A 20,969-nucleotide genomic window follows, 5' to 3' on the forward strand; every position below is an offset into this window, starting at 1 on the left:
AGGCATTGAGAAGAAGCCCTGGGAAGTCAGCAAATAGCTATTTGGTGAGAGAAGTTCGTGACAGGGAAGGCTTCCTTGGGATCTGAAATGAAAAAAGGACTTTAGACATTGAGACTAGGGTGTAAGCAGAGGGTAAGGACTCGCTTGGATGTACGTCACAATCTGGAGTTAGGTCAGATACATGTAATGCTCTAAAATAATCCCAAACAAGAATCAGGACCATATGATATAAGAGCCAGAACCTTAGACTTAGAAAATGTAGGCTCTAGTTACTAGCTGATTGATCTTGGACGGCATTATAACCTCTCTGTGCCTCAATTTCCTCTCTGGTAAAATGAGAGGGTTGCACTAGATGAACCCTAAGGTTCCAAGGGGTGATTCAGGGATTTTCTAACCAAGTAAGTGCATATTTGCTCCAATTACTAAAGACTTCAGGCCATTTGAGAAACCTGCACCTTGCTGTCAATTATTTTAGATATTAAGGTTCTATGTAAGATTTCTTCTGAAAATAGAATTCTACTGAAAAAAATAGTTTGGAAACCACTTGAGCAGATGCTACTAGAGTCTGTTTTCATGATATGAACTAGGATTCTTCATCCTTCTGGCAAATAACCCTAGATGATAAGTGATTTGGGTTTTATTGATATCACTTTAGAGCGTCTTGTGAAATAAAGGGCCTAAAGTATCTTTGGCCAAAGGAACTAATCAAATATTTGGATTTCTGATCAAATATATTTATTATTGTATTTTACACTAAAAAGTAATACATGTTATGATGGACACTTTCAACAATAAAGAGAAGTATAAGGAAGAAAATGGAAATGATATGGATGACTTTAAGCCAGGGAAAATAACTATCACCATTTAGTTTATTTTCTTCTGGTCTTTTTGTGTTTGTGTGTGTGTGCGTGCACACAGGCACAATGTTTTTCAACAAACTTAGGGCTCTATACATTTATATGCCATACATTTAAAGGTGAGTAAGAGTAGACTAGTAGGAGTGTTAAAATACAAAAGTAATTAAATTACAAGATAATGTAAACATACTATAAAGGAGGTAAATATAATCTGCTGCAAGAGTTCAGCAGAAATGAAGTCACTTTTAACTAGGTAAAAGCTTCAAAAAAAGAGGCTCTATGGATTTCAGATAGACTGATGTGAGAGAGAAGATATTCTCAGATAAGACAACAGAGGAGAGGGTATTGCAATGGAAATGGGGGGAAGCAGTGTCAATTGACGAACCCCGGAGTAGACAGTCCATCTAGACTCTCCCCCTAGTCTCTGCTTTCTCTGTCTGGCTTGGGATTTCATACACAGGCAGATCTCATTTTATTGCACTTCACAGACTCTGCGCTTTTTACAAGTTGAAGGTTTGTGGCAACCCTGCATCGAGAAAGGCTATCAGCACCATTTTTCCACCGGCATTTGCTCACTTCATGCCTCTGTGTCACATTTTGATAATTCTCACAATATTTTAAAGCCTCCACCAGCAAAAAGATTACAACTCACTAAAGACTTTTATGATGGTTAGCATTTTTTAGCAATAAAGTATTTTTTAAAGGCATGTACATTATTTTTTTAGACATAATGCTTTGCACATTGAAGAGACTACGTATAGTGCAAATATAACTTTTACATGCCATGGGAAACCAAAAAATTTCTGTGACTTGCTTTACTGCGATGTTCACTTTATTGTGGTGGTCTGGAACTGAACCTGGAATATCTGCAAAGTATGCCTGTACAGTTAAGATAGCAGCATTATTTACAATTGCCAACGTATGGAAGCAACCTAAGTGTCCATCAACAGATGAATGGATAAAGAATAAGTGGTATACACACACACACACACACACACACACACACACACACACACAATGGCATACTACTTGGCCATAAAAAAGAATGAAATTTTGCCATTTGCAGCTACATGGATGGAGAACTTGGAGGGTATTATGCTAAGTGAAATAAGTCAAACGACAAATACTGTATGATATCACTTATATGTGGAATTAAAAAAACAAAACAAACTGGTAAATATAACAAAAAAGAAACAGACTCACAGATACAGAGAACTAACCAGTGGTTACCAGTGGAGAGGAGGGAAGAGAGGAGGGGCAACGTAGGGGTAGGGGATTAAGAGGTACAAACTACTATGTATAAAATAAATAAGCTACAGGGTTATATAGTACAATACAGGGAATATAGCTAATATTTTATAATAACTATAACAGTACCCAAAAGATTACTTACGTATAACTCAAGTTTCTTTCTGTGAAAAGAGTATGAAAATCACTACACAGACATTTTGAAAATAAACAATACATCTTAGTACAAGAATAAAAACTGTGAAATTCGTATTAGGGAAAGTTTGCTATTTTATGATTTCCAGACACCCTCAAAAAAAGTTGGCAAATAAAAAAGAGAGACGGTTTAAATAGTTCTATGTGAGATAGAGGAGACGTAAAAAGAAGAGAGGGTTACTAGAGCAGAAACCTTACAAACCAGGGCCAGTAGTTCAGCGGGAACAGTTAATTATTTTATAATAACTATTTTAAAATTGTGAATCATTACGTTGTACATCTGAAATATATATAATATTGTACATCAACTATACCTCGAAGAGTTTGTGTACTGGCCCCATAAGCTATTAAAATAGTTTGGCGTTCCTAAACCACTGCTGACAGAGATTATGGGGGATGGAAACTTCATAGAGTTGACATAAAGTGTCCTGTCACTGCCAATGTAGAGCAATCTATTTTCAGATCTCATGTGAAGCAGGAAGCAACACTTTCATCTTAATAGGGGTTTAAACCCCGCCCCTATCTTTCCTATGCCGTGTGAGTAGCAGAATAGAAGGTCATTGATCTTACAAAGAGATGGCAGACGTGGAGACCGTCATTGTCTGCAGCCAGTCAGCACTTTCTATAGACATCATATACAGACTTCCATATATATAGACTGCGCTATGAGCAAGTGTCCAAGTAAAGACTGAGACTTCATAATAAGGTTTCCAAAACAACATGCAGCATAGGTTTTACTGGACAAAAACAGAGTAGAAATGTAGGGGAAAAGTCCATTCTGAATCAAGTTATTGCCAGTTATTGAGCCATTGAATCCAATGATTGCCAGTTTCTTCCCAAGGGGCAACTGGCCCTGTGATCAGAGCCTGCTGTGTGTTCATTGCATATTAGTTGTTTGACCAAGACATGGCTGTGCTCAGGGGGCTTCTACATTCTCAACTTGTTTGCTGGAGCCCAGCTTAGCACCTCTCATGAGTTCCTGAAGAAAAACCAATTCCTTAAGTCTTTAGAGGGTTGGATACTTTACTGAAGACTGATGGGAAAAGAAGAGGACGGTTACATTACATACTATGCTTAGAATCCTCATTTGAAAATCCTCATTGGCTATGTCTCTTCTCCCTCTGAAGTTCCTCTTTTTCACTAGCCACTTCCTCTCTTTCTCCATCCTTCTCCTAACTGTTCCCGCTGAACTTCTGGCCCTGGTTTGTAAGGTTTCTGCTCTCGTAAGCCTGTCTGCTTTTTATGTCTCTTCTATCTCACATAGAACTATTTAAACCCTCTCTCGTTTTTATTTGCCAACTTCTTCTGAGGGTGTCTGGAAATCGTAAAATTGCAAACTTTCCCTAATATGAATTTCACAGTTTTTATTTGTGTACTAAGATGTATTGTTTATTTTCAAAATGTCTGTGTAGTGATTTTCATACTCTTTTCACAGAGAGAAACTTGAGTTACACGTACTTACTCTTCTGGGTACTGTTATAAGTGGGTGCAGGTACAGTTGACCTCACTGTCACTGTCAAGATTTTGATGCCATAGAAGTTGACCAAACCAGGTAAGAAGACTCATCCCATTTTCCGAGTACTTTAACTGTCCTCCAATCTGATGCATCTTACAGATGAGATTGGAAAGACAGATCAGTTGAAATCATTGTTTCTTTGTTTTTTCCTTGTTTATTGATTGATTTTTTTTTACATCTTTATTGGAGTATAATTACTTTACAATGTTGTGTTAGTTTCTGTTGTACAACAATGTGAATCAACTATATGTATACATATATCCCCATATACCCTCCCTCTTGAACGTCTCTCCCACCCTCCCTATCCCACCCCTCTAGGTTGTCGCAAAGCACCGAGCTGATCTCCCTGTGCTATGCAGCTGCTTCCCACTAGCTATCTATTTTACATTTGGTAGTGTATATATGTCAATGCTACTCTCTCACTTCGTCCCAGCTTCCCCTTCCCCACCCCCCGTGCCCTCAAGTCTATTCTCTATGTCTGCATCTTTATTCCTGCCCTGCCACTAGGTTCATCAGTACCATATTTTTTAGATTCCATATATATGTGTTAGCATATGACATTTGTTTTTCTCTTTCTGACTTACTTCAGTCTGTATGACAGACTCTAGGTCCATCCACCTCACTACAAATAACTCAGTTTCGTTTCTTTTTATGGCTGAATAACATTCCATTGTATATATGTGCCATATCTTCTTTACCCACTCATCTGTCGATGGACATTTAGGTTGCTTCCATGTCCTGGCTATTGTAAATAGTGTTGCAATGAACATTGTGGTACATGTCTCTTTTCTGAATTATGGTTTTCTTAAATGCCCCAACCAAAAGACAGACTGGCTGAATGGATACAAAAATAAGACCTATATATATGCTGCCTACAAGAGACCCACTTCAGACCTAGGGACACATACAGACTGAAAGTGAAGGGATGGAAAAAGATATTCCATGCAAATGGAAATCAAAAGAAAGCTGGAGTAGCAATACTAGTATCAGATAAAAAAGGTATTAAAATAAAGAGTTACAAGAGATAAGGAAGGGCACTGTTGGTGGAAATCATTGTTTCTTAAGTTCTACTACAAGTTTCTAGGAGAAGAGTGGATTGATCACAGCTGTGCATCAACAGGCAGTGCTGGGTAGGCTATACTAGTAGGGGAAGGTTAAATTGGAGAATTCAGTTTAAAAATTCTGGTGTTATTTCTGTGGTTACTGGAAAGGTATCCTCTGAAGGGAACCTGACATAATTCTCCAATTCTACTATAGCCTGGATGAGGTATTTCTTTTGTTCTGGACAATTTATTATTTCCCATTTGGTTTTCCAACTAGGAAGGGAGCACTTTGTAAAGAAGATATGACTATCTGATCAGTGGAAAGGAACAACTCTCCTTTTATACCTAATAAATTGAATTCTGATTTATAAATCAGCAATAGTAAATCTACTAGTATGAATTAATTTTGGAGAGACTGAACACTTGTCTGGGCCAATAAAAAGGAAATATTTCAAATATTTTAATATTAAGTTAAATACTTAAATGTAAAATAAAGACAGAGGCATCTGTGTGGCATCTTAGCCATGTTCCCACCCTCCCCTTTATTTTTTTTATTTATTGATTTATTTTTTTTAATAAATTTATTTATTCGTTCATTTATTTATTTATTTTTGGCTGCGTAGGGTCTTTGTTGCTGTGCGCGGGCTTTCTCTAGCTGTGGCGAGCGTGGGCTACTCTTCGTTGCGGTGCATGGGCTTCTCACTGCAGTGGCTTCTCTTATTGTGGAGCACGGGCTCTAGGCACGCGGGCTTCAGTAGTTGTGGCTCACGGGCTCTAGAGCGCAGGCTCAGTAGTTGTGGCGCACAGGCTTAGTTGCTCCGCCGCATGTGGGATCTTCCCAGACGAGGGCTTGAACTCATATCCCGTGCATTGGCAGGCGGATTCTTAACCACTGCGCCACCAAGGAAGTCCCTCCCCTTTATTTTTTAAATGCCATATGCCATTTCAAGGTCATTAATCTCTGTTCTTCGGTTTCCTAATCTATGCAAGGAAGCTAATACTTGTTCTAAAGTGTTCTTTTAAGAAGCAAATTATCAGTAGAAGAAAAGACAGAGAGAAAAAAATTGAGGTGTTATAAAAATTTAAAGGGATTAAAAGTTAACTTTATAAACAGAAATTGTTTGGCCCTATGTTCCTGATAGACCATACCTGGCTGTACTGAAAAGGTATAAGACATTTAATTTATATAAAATGTATGCCCCTGTTTATGAATGTTTACTGTTACATGCTCCATTCTTGGGCTTTGTACAATGTCGAGAAATATTTGAATTAGATTTATATTATTTCTAGGATAAAAAATTTTAGTGGGTATAAATTGGTAACTCCATAAAAGTTTTCTGGAATAATTGGAAAGATGTGCACCCAAGATGAACCAAATCAGATGTTCTCAGTTCGGGGTAAATTGTTCTCTGCTCACCCTAAAACCAGTCCTTCCTAAAAACATTTAATAATCTCAGCGCCTGGAGTCTCCCTTTTCTACCACTCGTGCCATACCTCAGCCCTGCTTGAAAATTTGTACTGTTGCTACCACTGATATATCTGTTCCAGAAAGAAACAGGCTTTCGTTTCCAGGACTGTCAAATCAGGAGCTTTCACGAGAACACAAAGATTCACTCTATTATTGCACATCATAGAACTCATGCCTGTAGCTTGAAAATAGAAGTCTTTGGTGTAGGCATTTGCTTGTTTGACAGTTCTGTTCTAAATTTTGAAACTAGTGGTACTGTAAAGTGCCTGTCTGACAATGGTGTACCAGAGCTTAGTCATGCAAAATAATTATTGTTCACGGTTCCTTAGCTGAAGTCAATAGCTCCTTGCAAAACACAACATAATGCAGAGATCTAAAGTTACTAAATCAAAACTGAGAAAAAGAAGAATTTTAAGCAGGCTTGGCAGAAAAAAATAGGTTCTACAAGATTTGCCAAGTGATTTCTCTCAGCATACGGAAGGCTCTAATATTTTTAAAAGAACCCCCATGGGAGAAACCATGGTAACTTTTATTAGTATGTCCTGGTAATTGTTGTCAGTTAACTTACATGATGTCAAAAACACGAAAGCAATTATGGAGATAGCAAATGGTGCCTACTGCCTGTTTTCTAAACTTGAAGTAATATTTTCAGGTTTGCTTCTGTCAATTCAGTGTTTTAATATCTACATCCAATATATCATCTACACTGAACGGCTTGATTAAATTAACCTAAGTGTGTATAGGACTGAATTTTTGTGACTGAAGTCTTGGGATGCCTACCCTGGACCCATAGTAGGGCCTATGAATCAGTATAGTGGTGCATGCAGGAAAAGTGAACATCAGTCCTACAAATGAAGAGTTATCTCTCCATGTTGCCTGAAATCTTTGCCAGAGAATCTTGGCAAGATTAGGTATTGCTGCTTGAATGAAAGGGGTGATGTCCTTCTTAACCCCCGGCAGACAATTGCACTTAAGAATATCCCTCTTCTGGGAATAACAAACAGCAATATCTATAGTTTCCTTAGAAGAGGGAGAAACACCGAAATAAACCAGGAATTTCACAGACTCTGCCATAATATATTTACCTTCAACACTTTCAATCCAGTATTAAGACAGAATTGATAGAGGTGGATATGTAATTATTTTAGACTTAGCTCATGGCCACTTTCCATAGAGTTCATGAGTTTTTAAAGAATAATCTGTTATTGAGGTTTAATTACTATACAGTGAAGTGCACAGATTTTAAGTATACAGTTCAATGGTTTTGACAAATGTATACTTGCATGTAACTAATATCCTGAACATTTTCATCACTCCAGAAAGTTTTCTTATGCTCCTTTTCAGCTAATTATCACCCTTATCACTAGAAACAACCACGTTTCTCATTGCTGTTATCATAGATTAGTTTGCCTGTTTTTGAACTTCATATAAATGAATCATAGAGTATGTAGTCCTTTGTGTCTCGATTTTTTTTACTTAACATAGTGTTGAGACTTAGTCATGTTATTGTGCGTATCTGTAGTTTATTATTATTTTTAAATTGTGCTGTAGGTAGTGTTTTTATATGTATATACCACAATTTGTTTTCCCATTCTTCTGCTGATGGACATTTAGGTTTTCCCAGTTTTTGGCAATTGTATATAAAGCAGCAAAGAAATTCTTAAACAATCCTTTTTGTGTCTAAATGTCCTCATTTCTCTTGAGTTATTCTTCAGAGTGGAAATGTTGGATTATAGCCTATGTCTAAGTTTATCTTTATAAGAAACTACAAGACAGTTTTCCTAGTGTGGGTATCCCACTTTTTTACTCTCACAGGCAACATGTGAGAATCCCATTTGCTCCACACCCTTGTCAGTATTTGATCTTGTCTGTGTTTTCAATTCTTGCCATCCTAATGTTTGGGAAGAAATATCTCATTGTGATTTTTTTGATGGATATTTATAACTTTAATTCAATTATATTATGAGGAAGGAGCAAAAAGTAAAAATATCAATGAACAAAGTAACAAGTCAAAAAGAGAACTATGGAATAATACAAAGATATTTGAAGGAAGGAAGTAAAAGAGGGAAGCATAAACTAATGAAACATGAAATAAACATTTAATAGAAAGGATCACAAAGCCAAAAATTGATCAAGAAAGAAGAGAAAGCACAAATAAATTCTATTATAAATAAAATGGGACCCTAACTACCAAAACTAGACAAGGACAGTATAAAAAACCAGAAAACTACAGGTTAATCTCATCCATGAACCAAGATGCAAACTCCAAACCAAAATTAACAGCAAAGTGAACCCAGCAATATATTAAAAAACTAAAACTTCATGGCTAACTTAGGTTTATCTCAAAATGTAATCAAAATCGTGACCAGGAATTGTTCATGAAACTTCAACCAAAGGGCTAAGGATAGCCAAGACTCTCCTCAAAAACTAGCTGAAAAGACTTGTCTTACTAATTATGTAATTAATAATTTAGACAGTGCATTGGTTCAGTGATAGAAAAATAGAGCTAAGGAATAAAACAATGAGCCCAGAAAGAGACCCATGTGAGTATCTCATTGTTATCTGAGGGCATATCTCTGAAGACTAATGCCACTGGACACCTTTGAATATGCTTCTTAACCATTCAGATATGTTCTTTTGTGGAGTGTCTGTTCAAATCTTTTGCATATTTTTTCTATTTTTAATTATATATTTTGTCTCCTGATTATTGTTATAGGTATTCTTTATATATTTTGCATACAAGTTCTTTGTTAGATAAATGTATTGAGAATATTTTCTCCCAGACTGTAGTTTGCCTATTCATCTTCTTAATGATGTCTTTTGATGAGCAGAATTCTTAATTTTGATAAAGTCCAATTTATCATTTTTTTTCTCTTACGGATAATGCTTTTTGTGTCTGGTCTAAGAAATCTTTACCTACTCCAAGGTCATGAAGATATTGTCCTATGTTTTGTTGTAGAAGTTTTACAGTGTTAGCCTTTAGGTCTATGATCCATCTTGAATTATTTTTTGTGTATGGTGTGAGCTGGGGGTTGAAGTTCCTTTTTTTCCATATGGCTCTCCATTTGTTCCAGCTCCATTCATTGAAAACTTTCCTTTCTCTATTGCATTGCTTTGGAACCTTTGCTGAAAACCAATTGATCAACTGAGTGTGATTCTATTTCTGGATTCTATTCTGTTCTTTTGACCCACTTGTTTATCCTAAACTTTTACCACATTCTCTTGATTAGCTTCATGAGTTTTATCATTTTTTTTCAGTCCTGTTCCTCTCATTGTGGCTTCTTTTAACTCCAGCAGGTATGAGGTTCATATTTATTTCAGAAGTTAGTACAATTTCCAAACTCCTCTGGATCTCAGTATCTATAAAATAGGAAAAATAAGAACTCCCTTATAGGGTTTTTTGGGAGAGATAAACAATCTGGAATACCTTTAAAAAGTATACTATAATTCTAAAATAATATTTGTATGTTTAGAATGTTGCTTATTTTTATTTCACTTTTTGCTTCCCTTAATGTTAAGACACGTTCTCACATATGTTTACTGAAATCTCCAAGAAGGGTCTGAACCCTTAGTTTCAGATTTGTGGGGGCATCTATTCTATGGATTTAGAGAAAAAAACAAAGATCTAAGATAATTAAAAGGAGTGAGGGGCACCTGATTCCTTCCCACTTTACCGGAAACCTAGTCTAGTGGTGATAGCAATCCTTTCTGACATTTCTCGTTTGTCTGTTTTTCACAAGGCAAGAACGACTAGATTTCTAATGCTTTGTTCTTCCAGATCTTTCTGATTTGATCTCCCTTTTCTTTGTTGTAGCAGCTACATTTTGCTGAATGACCTTTGCTCTCCCCACCCCAAATCAGTGACCTTTTAAACTGTTTTAATATTTGCTGTGGAATTACTTGTCTTGAACTTTGGCTCGAGTTTCCCTGAAAGATTTCATTATAGGCTTAAAATGGTGGTGAGCAGAAGAGTTCAAAGTTTGTACCCTTACCTTTACCCAAACTAAAACAAGCTGAAAAATAACTCTTTCTCTTCCTTACTCATCTAAGAGCATATAACAAAGATGAGCAGAAATCTAAATTTTTTCACAACCTTTTTCCTGTTACTGCTCTAGATCATACCCCAATTATCATTCTCATTGCTAAATTGAAATCTTTTCATCCTTAAGTTTAGTGGCAACTTCTTTTTTTCGGCTTTTGTGTCTACTTGATTGTAAACTCCTTGAGCACAATTATTTGATGTTATTTATCTTAGTTTCGGATTTTAGCATCAAACCAAATGCCTTGCATTCACATCATAACTGTCTACTAAATTCATTCATTATAGGCAAGTGCTGATTATTGTGCCAAAGACAGTTTCATATATATATCAGACAGGCAATAATTGTACATGGTTTATTGAGAGCAGGAATCCAGTATTTGTTCATTGATTGATTAATAGTTTGAAGTCATTTTATAATTAGAGCATCAGATGAATCTGGTGCTCCTTTCTTTTCAAAAACCTGTTAGAACCGCTCAACTGGAATTCTGTATATCAATTATTTAAATAATAGCTCTCTGTACCTTTTTCTGTAAATTTATCCACAAGATTAGAGCTGTATTACCTCATAATAAATGAAGAGAGTCTTTTAAATACTTGTAGTACTAAAAACTCTTGGCAGGAATTCAGAATTATCTCACATTCTGCCCTATTCCAGTCAGTGTCACAGCCAGGTTCCAGTGTACATTACCAAGATAGGAGAATAAATATATGTAGTTTTCAAAAGACACGGACCATGAAAACGAAGCACTAACGTCTGCTGATGCTAGCTTTTCCAATACTGCTACTGATATGCTTCTATAGAAACTGTTCTCAGGCCTGTGATTAATTGCCGTTTCCTAGAGCAAACTGGTAAATCTTACTTCCTTTTTTGGTAGAATATGGATTTGTCCATCAAATCTTAGCTAGTCCTGGAGGCACCCTTTAAAGTCTAAAGGAGGTAAAATTAGGCCAAAAAAAAAAAAAAAAAAAGGAAGTACACCACACATAGCAGGTGGTAAATGGGTGAGAAGTATGACCAAGTGAGAAGTAACGTAGATGGAAAGCATAAATCCTTAAACATGTTTAGATAAAGCCATGGAAGTTAGATCCATAAATACTGTTGTGGGTACTAGGAAACTTGGAAATATCCTTAACCTAGATATCGGTGTTAGAATAACTACGCCTTCTAACCCTAACTCTCCTGAAAGTCCCTGCAAAAAACCATGCTAAACTGATTGTGTAATGAATTGTGTAATGAACTGTAATGATCCAGTTTAAGCTCTTCCAGTTCCATTTTGGACTCTGAACAGGAGGGGACAGAATGAGGAAGCAAATTGTCTAGGATCACGGATTTGGAAGACTGCAAGACTATAGGTGACCTTCACCAAATGTTACATTGTGTCAGTGCCAGCCTTCCGAGGAAGCCTTGCCGCCAGAGCAGGGAAAGAGAAGTTCAACAGAAGGTAATTTTATCAATAACTTCTAATCAGCGTCCCCCCAGCCCCCGAGATCTGAATATTCTCTAAAGCTTTCAAAATTGGGATCTTTTAAACATGTTTGCGGCTACATAAAAGTCGGCCTCCTTTCCCTCCTTTCCCACGCCCAAACTTGAAGAGTTCCAATACAATCGCTAACGTCCCGAGGCGCTGCAGAGGGGAAATGGCCTTTCGGGAGGAGACTTTCCGCCGGCGCCAAAAAGAAGGGTTCAGAGAGGAGAACCGGTGGGCAGGGGTTACTCCGGTGGGAGAAAAATCAGGCGACTTAGGGGAGGGCCTTGGCGAGGGTGGAAGTCGTGCTTTCGGCGCCCGAGAGCAAGTTCCGAGGAAATTAACCAGAAGGGGCGTGGCGCCTGCCTCCCACCCGCCCGCCCTCGCAATGAAAGTCACCGAGCGCCTGCGCGACCCGCCTCTGGGACCAGGTCGCGGTCTTTCTCCGGCTCGGATTCACAGTACGTGCCCGGGAGGGGTGTGTAAGCAGCGGGTAAGGAGAGGGAGGCGGCGGGAAGGGGACCGGGGTGGCAGGTGTAGGCTTGCGGGTCTCTGCCGACCTGAAGCTTCTTTGTTCCATGTAGCTGCTATATGTTTGCTTTTCAATCCATCACTTTTAAAAGGGAGTTTCATTCCTGTCCCCCTTGCAGGTAAATTGTCAAGCTCCAGGACTAAAACTTGAGAGAATAAGTCTTTTTGTGTTTAAGTGATGATTGACCCACTTTGTATTCTCAGACCAAGGTAGCATCCACTTTGAAAGGGCCCCCTTGAACTTTTGGGGAATAAAAAGTACGTGCAAGAAATAGTAATCTAGAAAGTGGCTGCAGTTTAAGCAACTTCTGTTCATCCTAAGGGTGTAAAATCCTGCAGCGGCTCTGAGTTCAAGGACAAACTGGCCTTTGTACCTCCTGAAAGACAGGACTTGCTTCTCTTGGTTTGCTTTGATAAGCCACAGAAACATTAGCAAGTTAAAAAATAATAATAATTAACAAAGTGGAGGAGGACGTGAATTAGACCCTGTTAGATGAATTGGAGATTGTTAGAGTCTGCTCACTGGAACCCTGGGAGGATTCTCAGCCCCCCAGTCCGGAGGCGAAAGCCATGTGGAAGGAGTAAAGGAGAAAGGAAGCCTTCTTTGGGAGTTCAGGCCTCAGCTATTACTACTATTGCTGGATTGGGGTGGTGGGGACCAGGGTGCATGCAGATTCCATCTCCCTGCTTCCTTTGAAAGAGTCCCAAGGCCTCTTAGTAGTCCGGGCACCATGTTTACTTTCTCCTTTTTCCTCTGCCTGTTTACTCTCCAAGAACGTGCCAATTGGGCTGTAATCAAACATTGTTGAATGGCCTTGGAAACTTCTCCAGGTCTCCAGCTAACAGGCTTTAACCCAGTCTAGCCCAGTGTTCTCAGATCCCTAGCCTGCTGTGAAAACTAGACACACCTTTTGCATCGCCTGGGAGTTAGGCTGGTATTGAGTTTTACTGTCTTCTGCTTTTTCCAAAATAAGAGGCCTATGCGTGTTGACCATCTCTGTTCATCTTGAAAAATGGCAAATCGGTCCAAATTTGAATATTACTCTCTGTGGCAGACAAGGACAGTTTTTCTGAGGGTTTGTTTGAAAGTGGAGTTTCTTAAACGCTGAGTCCAGAAAAGGTCAGCATAGGCCCCTGGTAATGGCCTCCCCCCACCTCCCTCCCAGAGCCAGAAGCATTTTCCTCCCAACACCTGGGCCCTGAAACTTGGAGACCTTGTCTGCAGTCACCTAGTCTATTCAGTAAATTCTAGAACTCATAAGCAGCAATGAGACCACTGAATTATCTTTTTTCTTTGTCTCATGGGTACTGTTCTGTTGCTTTAAAAAGTCTAAAATTGCAGAGTCATGGCCATGGGAATGCATGCTCACATACTGTGTGTTGCACAATATTGATGTAGAAAGGCCGCTGTAGATAAGAGAACTTTGCTCTTTTTGGCTAAGAGCCTATAAAGAGAAGAGGAATATTTCTCAGTTGGTAGCATCTATCACTCAACTGTGATAGATACTAAGGGAGCAGGGGTGGGATTCTGTGGGGTGCGGGGGACAAGACAGGAAGGGGATTTGACAGAAAGAAGCCCCCAGAAGGCCAGGGAAGTCTAGAATGTTTAGCCTTGGTGGTAGATAACCCACAAGTTCAACACTTGAGAAAACTGGGTTCCAGTCTTGCGCCCTCCACTGTGAATTTGGGTCAATTACTCATTCTACCTCTCTGGGCCTCAGTTTCCTTATATGTTAAAGGTAGAGACAAATATTTGCTCTGAGTACCTTAGAGTTCTCCAAATTCTCAAGTGAGATAATGTGATGGCTTTTGAAAACTCTAAAATTGTATCCTCAGTGCCTAGAACAGCACTTATTTATTTACCAAATACTTGTATAGCACTTACTGGGTCCCACTGCCTTTCTAAGCACTTTATACTTTATTCACTTAAGGCTCACAAGAGTCCTGTGAGGTAGGAAGTATTATTAACCTCATTTTTACAGGTAAGGTAAATTAATCGCAGTGGGTAAGTGGCAGAGTTACATCCACCTGGACCACAGTCTAGTTGCACAGTCTGTGTGAGCTCGACACGCAGCTCTTTGTCCTTTGTAAAGGCATCACCTCCACATTAGAGGACTGAGCCCCCCTCTCTGGCGATATAGGTAGAGATATTCTCCACTGTGCCAACCAATGCTGGACAATAAAAGGAACAATACACTGTCCAAATAGAATACATCGTTGGAATCATTTATTTTCTATAACTCATCACCAAGTTTCATGTTTTGCTCTGCTTACTTTCCTTAGATTATTTCTACTGCGTTCCTAGACTACTCAAATCACTGAACACTTTACCCTCTGAAGTATTATTGCTACTATACTGCTATCCTCCCTCCTGGTGACCTTTCATGTACAAAGTTTCCAGTAACTATTTTTGGAGTGCAGTGCCCAGGCATGATGCAGGTTCAAGGCAACTTACTGACAAATTAGCTTCAAAAAAGAAAGTCTAGATCAGCACCACCTAATTTTGTGCTATAAATGACTCCTATTTCTTAATGCCTTATCTTTAACTCTCCTTACCCCACCCTCAGATGTGCTGGGAGTGGACCATGTTGATCCTGAGAGGCGATTTGTGGACCCACAGTGTGTGATACCAGAAGCTCAGTATTGGCCTGCTCCTAAAGCCACAGACTTGAGGAGCTAAGGCACATTTTGGTGATTGAGAAACTCTGTGTAAAGTACACTTTGTGTGTTGTTCACATTTAGAGAAAAAGCCCCCCATTGACCTTTGCCTCCAACTGCTCAGGTCTTTGTGTTCTTTTCCCACCAACAGTTCTGGAAGTCTTCTACTTTTTCTCTATTCTTTCAATACCCATTTTCACTGAGAGAAAACCATCCTCTGGTTGCTAAATACACTTCATTCTGAGAACATTGGTGGGGACGTACAGAAACTGTTTGACTTTTAAAATTATGGTTGAATAGCAGCATTTGCTACTTGATAAACTTTTCTTAAATTTTTAAAAAATTAACACCTCTGCTGTGTTTCTTCATATCTCTGTCCAGAGGCATAGGACTGAGGGATTCCTTATTAAGCGAATTACTCTATCTGCATGCTGAAGGAGAGTGCAGTTTATTCATGACTCCCCTGCCCCCTGCCATACTAGAACAAGAGCAGATACATTAAATGTTGCTAAAAGTATTATTTTGCACTGAGAAACGTCAACTGAAAAAAACACATAACGTGAGAGCTGGGAGTTCAGCTTCAGTTGGGGCTTTCTGAGGACGGTAGCTCTTGAGGAACTGCTCTGAAGAGGTGCGGGTATCAGTATATATATGATTTCGGTGAAGGGGGTATGTGCAATCAAACACACATCTTAGTAGAAGTTTGCTGCTGGTTATGAGGAACGGATGTCTCCATTAATGATGTTAGTGCTTTTCTAGTTATGAGAAGTTGCAAAAAATTGGACTCATAAAAATTTCTCCTGAAAATATCTAACTCTCTGAAGGCCTCTTCTGCCACTTTTTCCCAGAGCACACAGTGCCTCATTCCTGATCTGCCCTGAACTCCTTTCAGGGTGTGTTAAAGGTCAGCGACTGCATTGGCTAGTGACTTCATGCTTGTAGAATCAGATGGTGAGTGTTATTTTTAGTTGGCAGAATCTATCTAACGTACTTGCTTTTAAGACTACTGACTGTTGGAGGTGGGTTAGTTTGCTACTCTGTGTGTGTGTGTGTGTGTGTGTGTGTGTGTGTGTGTGTATTTAAACTAAATACGGTTGACCCTTGAACAATGCGGGGGTTGGGGGGCCAGCCTTCCACACAGTCAAAAATCCACTTATGACTTATAGTCGCCACCTCCTTTTACTCGGTTCCTGTGTATCCATGGTTCTGCATCTGCAGATTCAACCAGCTGCTAATTGTTTAGCATGCTGCTATTTAGTATTGAAAAAATCCAAATATAAGTGGACCCACACAGGACAAACCCGTGTTGTTCAGGGGTCACCTGTACATTTCTATTTGTCTGAATCCAAGGAGTATATTTTTAGCCTACCTTTTAAAATAGGGGTTGCTTAGGAAGCTTTGGGTTTTTTATTTGCAAAATGGGAGTAATGCTTAACTTGTAGCATAATTGGAAGAGGAAGGAAGATAACAGATGGAAGGGGTGCCAGCACCGCCAGCTGCGGGGTAGGCACTCAGTCAATGTTAGTTGAGTCAGAATTAAGCAGTTTGCAGTCTCTTGAAGGAGACAGTGCAGTGTGGTTGGTATACAAGATGTGAGGTCAGAGACGTGGGTTTGTGTCCCAGCATGGCTGCTAAGTATCTCAAATTTCCATTTCATTCATCTGTAGAATAGATATACTTATGAGAATGATAATTTTATGGTTATGAAAATTATGTAAGGTAATGCACATAAAGTACATGGTATAATTGGTTGTGTAGCCAAGTCTTATAAAATTAAATATATATGTATTATATATGTGATTTATGTCCCATTCAACAGTAACATACAGACAACTACATGACTGGTAGCAGAGTATAGAAAGATATATAGGTTTACAGATTATTGGTAGATGGATAGATTGATCCGAATGATCACTCTAGGTTGCATGCCGGGGTTGAGTTTTAAAGGCAGGAACAGATGTGTCTACAGGAGACAACACTCCATGCTAAGCCTGTAAAATAGCGTTCAAGCTTGGGTATGAGAAAAGATATTTGTTTATGTAGAAGACACAGAAGATGTAGGTAGTGGGGCTGATAATAGAACAGAGGAGGTTAAAAAGAATGACTCTCAGATAGTGCGGAATTTCAGCTTTACCCTAACTTTCTACCCGCCTGGACTTCAGCATCACCCGTGTGTGCCTCTGTCTCCTTCCTGAGCACTTTCCTGTTTATACTTCCGACACCAGACTCAGGGAGTTACCTTCAGTTTACTCCTGACCGCTTTTAGGTGGAAGTAAATATGGAATGTGAAGTGACCTGAAGACTTACGTAAAGTTAATCCTCCTCCCCTTGTGCCTTCTACAAAAGCATCATAAATGCCAATTTTTCACCTTGCATTTGCAAGCCTTGTTATTTTATGTTTCCATTATCCTGCTTCACCCTCTTCACTTGTGTTGATGTGAATGATGACCATGGTCTTGATGACGGCAATGACCGTGATCAGGAGATCGTAAACTTTATTGAGGGTTTTCGTGGGCCAGGCACTGTGCTAGGTATTTTCCACATGCTATCTCAGTTAAATCCTGACAAAAACCCACTAACTTAGGAGGTATTACTATTCCTATCTTATAAATGAAGAAATTCAGTTTCACAGAGGCTAAGTCTCTCAACCAAAGTTAATAGCAAAATGGTGTGACTGGAATTAGAATCCTGGAGTCCGAGATCTTGAATACGACTGAAAGGACAAAAGGCTGTTAAGTTGGGTTTGTAAAGGAGGACATATGTTAGAACTTAAGCATTTCTAATCAAACATTAATGATACTAAATACTATGGACGTAGTTTGATGTTTCTGAGGAGACCCATGGATTCTGTTTTTGTGTGTGTCCAACTTGTGGCTCATCTTGATGCAAAAATATGATTTTATTTCTATCTTTAGAGCAGTTCGCCTGTTTATTTTTGCTTGTAATACCCCCTGCATTTTCATTTTCACTCAGTACTTGTTTGATGTCTTCAAGCTTAATGGTATAGAACTAGACAAAACCATAATAGTATTCATTTTGGAATTTAAAAAAACCTAACTGATTATTTCTTCTTCAAATAACCCAAGATATCTTTAAGAACAGTGTGGTTAATGCTGCAGTATAAGCGCATCAAGTGACCGTCAAGTTATTTGGGGTATTTCTGTCTGCTTTATCCCATCTTGTCTAAAATTTTTTTAAGATTCCAGACCAAAATTGAAAAAATGGTCGAGCTCACGCAGCTAATGGACAATGAAGTATTCATGGCCTTTGCCTCCTACACAACGATTGTTCTTTCAAAAATGATGTTTATGAGCACTGCAACTGCATTCTATAGATTGACAAGAAAGGTAAGACATCGGAGGCAATATTTTCTTTTAAGAGTTGAGATTCTGGAAAGCAATTTTCTTAAATTATTTTTTGTAAAGCCCAGTGGCATATTGTCTAATACTGCAAATGTAGTATGCAATCATTTGGTACAGGTGGTCCTGATATATTTACGGAATGGGTGCTTTTTCCTAGAAACTAGTAAATAGTTTTTTCATTGTAGCTTTTACCTTTCGTCATGCCACTTAGCATATGAGATTTCTGGAGTATCAAAGTTTTCAAGGAAACTTTTTGTGGTTTTGAAGTTAATTTTGCCTACTAGAGTTTAGAAAATAGTCATTTTCTAGACAGTGAACTGGTGTTTTCAGCTCTGTTACAGGTCAAGGATATGCCTTTGGGGACAGAATTAAAGTTCTTATTATCAGCAGAACCTCTTATGATTGGGATAAGGCATTTGAATTTTGTGTGGTTATGAATTCTTAAGTGGATCATATTTCTACCCGTCATGATAAGAATTATTTTTTTTTAAATTAGAGGCTTGGGGAAGGCGGTAGAAAGTTTTGAAACACATAACCTATATTCAGGCAGGGTTTATGACGACAGTGATGGGGGTAAAGCAAAGCTACGTTGACAAAGTTAAATGCTTTTCATTGGTGTGGTCCCTGTGCCTATTCAGCAGCTTCTTTCTGGAAACCATCGTTTCTCTTTTAGTCCCTGTCCTGAGTTTTTGTCCTCCAGAGCCTTGCTTTTATCTAGAAGTCACAGTGCTCCCTAAGGTATTTCCTCATTACTGTCTTGAGGCGTCATTTCTTCCCAAGGATATTTGCATTTTAATGGGGGCACATACCCACATGTTTAACTCTCTAATGGGGCAAGGTGTTAGAGCAGCAGTCTATAAAGTGGCTGCTACCACCAGATCCACACTGTCCTCTAGAAATGTCACGGCACCAAGGATAGCAGAAATGTTGCTTGTCTTAAAAGGAGAAGGGAATTCCAATTTGTGGAGAGCCTGTGATATATGTTAGGAGCCATGACACTCTTTGTGTGTGTCAGATCATGGAAGCATTTTACATAATTGTTAGCATTATCATGTGAGATGAGCATTACTGTTCCCATTTTATAGATGAGGAAATACAAGTCAGAGAGATTAAGTAGCTTTCCCAAGGTTACACACCAATAAAGGGTGAGGCTGAGATTCAAATTCAGATTGGTTTCAATGAAAATCTCATGCACTTTACGTTGTCATACCTTTATTTACTTATTCAAAATATATTTATTGAACATCCACTGTGTGCCAGGCAATTATTTAAGAACAAGACAGACAGATCTGACCTCAAGAGCTGATACTGTATCACACTGCTGCCCATCAATTCTCCTCAACATCTTTACCTGAAATAAATGCTCATGTCATATTAAGAAAAATATTATAATATTTATGAGGTTCCTCAGCTTAAATTAAGGCTAATTTTAGAGTTCGTGTTTTTCTTTATTATATATTATTAAATACTGGGACATACTTAAATATTTTTAAATGCATGTTTCAAGTTTCAGGGAATGCGGAAATCATTTCAAACATCATAATAATGGCAGGAAGGAATACATGAAATATGCCCTAGAACATGTACTTGGTGTTTATAGGAATGCGATTCAACTTCTTATATTTCACTGTATTGTTCAACAGAAACTTCTAGTTAATTCAGAAAAAGAAAAGAGGCACACATATCCTAACAAAGTACAAAATACTCTTCCTGCCCCTCACTCTTTTATGCTGCATGCCTGTTCTCTGATATCCTTGGCAAGTAAACTTATGACTTTCATATGAGCCAACCAGTTAGAAATATTAATACTCTTGAGGGCAAGTGCATCAACATTACTGTAAAAAAATGCCAGTTCACCGTAATAGTCAATGAGAACTTAGAATTATGCTCTTTTTTTCCATTTTTGCTTCTTTTTCGCTATTTTTATACATTGGTTTTTATGTACGTTCTTATTTATGCTTCTCTTAAAATTTTTTTTTACACTGTTAATAAAAATTCAGATTTTAAGAAGAGATGCTTTCTGCTACCCCTGGGTTTGATATATTGCTCCCATTTTTTTTTCATAATGGCCAACTTGGATGCCTGTATTTCCTTCCATTAAAATGTAAATAACTTATCAGATAGAGTTACCCCCATGTTACTTGGCATTTGAAATAGGTTTTTTCCTCATTATTTGGAATAGGTTTTTGCCAACCCAGAAGACTGCGCAGGCTTTGGCAAAGGAGAGAATGCCAAGAAGTATCTTCGGACAGATGACAGAGTGGAACGTGTACGAAGGTGAACCCACTGTCTCCTGAAATGATTTACTTGATCAAAGAATTTTGGTACCAGAGTTAAGTGAGGATGTTGGGGTCTAGAAGAAAGAAGGAAGAAAAGTCAATCATTTTACCTAGTCCATATAATTATAGAAAATTAGCAATCTAGATGTCTCCAACTATCACTGTGATTGCACATATTTCCAGTTTAGCTTTTCTGTGCACTTTGTTGGGGTTAATGACTTTGTTCTGTGTAGGGATTTATCAAAAGTAATGACAGGTAGGAGGTGAAATGAGGGTGGTAGATTCTTGCAGTTTTTGTCATCTT

At 38.4% G+C, this 20,969-nt stretch overlaps 1 protein-coding gene across 12 annotated transcripts in view; it reads left to right on the forward strand.

The window, feature by feature from the left end:
• MGST1 (microsomal glutathione S-transferase 1) overlaps window positions 1-20,969 on the forward strand; it is a 413,587-nt gene that overhangs the window by 281,961 nt on the left and 110,657 nt on the right. For 2 of the 12 annotated variants that reach the window (XM_059935378.1, XM_059935380.1), the window contains 4 exons: window positions 3,736-3,852; window positions 11,659-11,811; window positions 18,224-18,371; window positions 20,569-20,663. The exons of 2 other annotated variants lie outside the window; for them this stretch is intronic. In XM_059935378.1, the coding sequence (XP_059791361.1) occupies window positions 18,246-18,371; window positions 20,569-20,663 (221 nt within the window). In that variant the 5' untranslated portion in view covers window positions 3,736-3,852; window positions 11,659-11,811; window positions 18,224-18,245. Of the gene's footprint in view, window positions 1-3,735; window positions 3,853-11,646; window positions 11,812-12,203; window positions 12,329-15,872; window positions 15,976-18,223; window positions 18,372-20,568; window positions 20,668-20,969 lie in introns of those variants that run through there. 8 more of the 12 variants (XM_059935381.1, XM_059935383.1, XM_059935382.1 and 5 more) reach the window with 7 other exon arrangements.

The sequence above is a fragment of the Balaenoptera ricei genome, chromosome 10, assembly GCF_028023285.1.
Source record: "Balaenoptera ricei isolate mBalRic1 chromosome 10, mBalRic1.hap2, whole genome shotgun sequence".
In the NCBI taxonomy this organism is placed as follows: domain Eukaryota; kingdom Metazoa; phylum Chordata; class Mammalia; order Artiodactyla; family Balaenopteridae; genus Balaenoptera; species Balaenoptera ricei.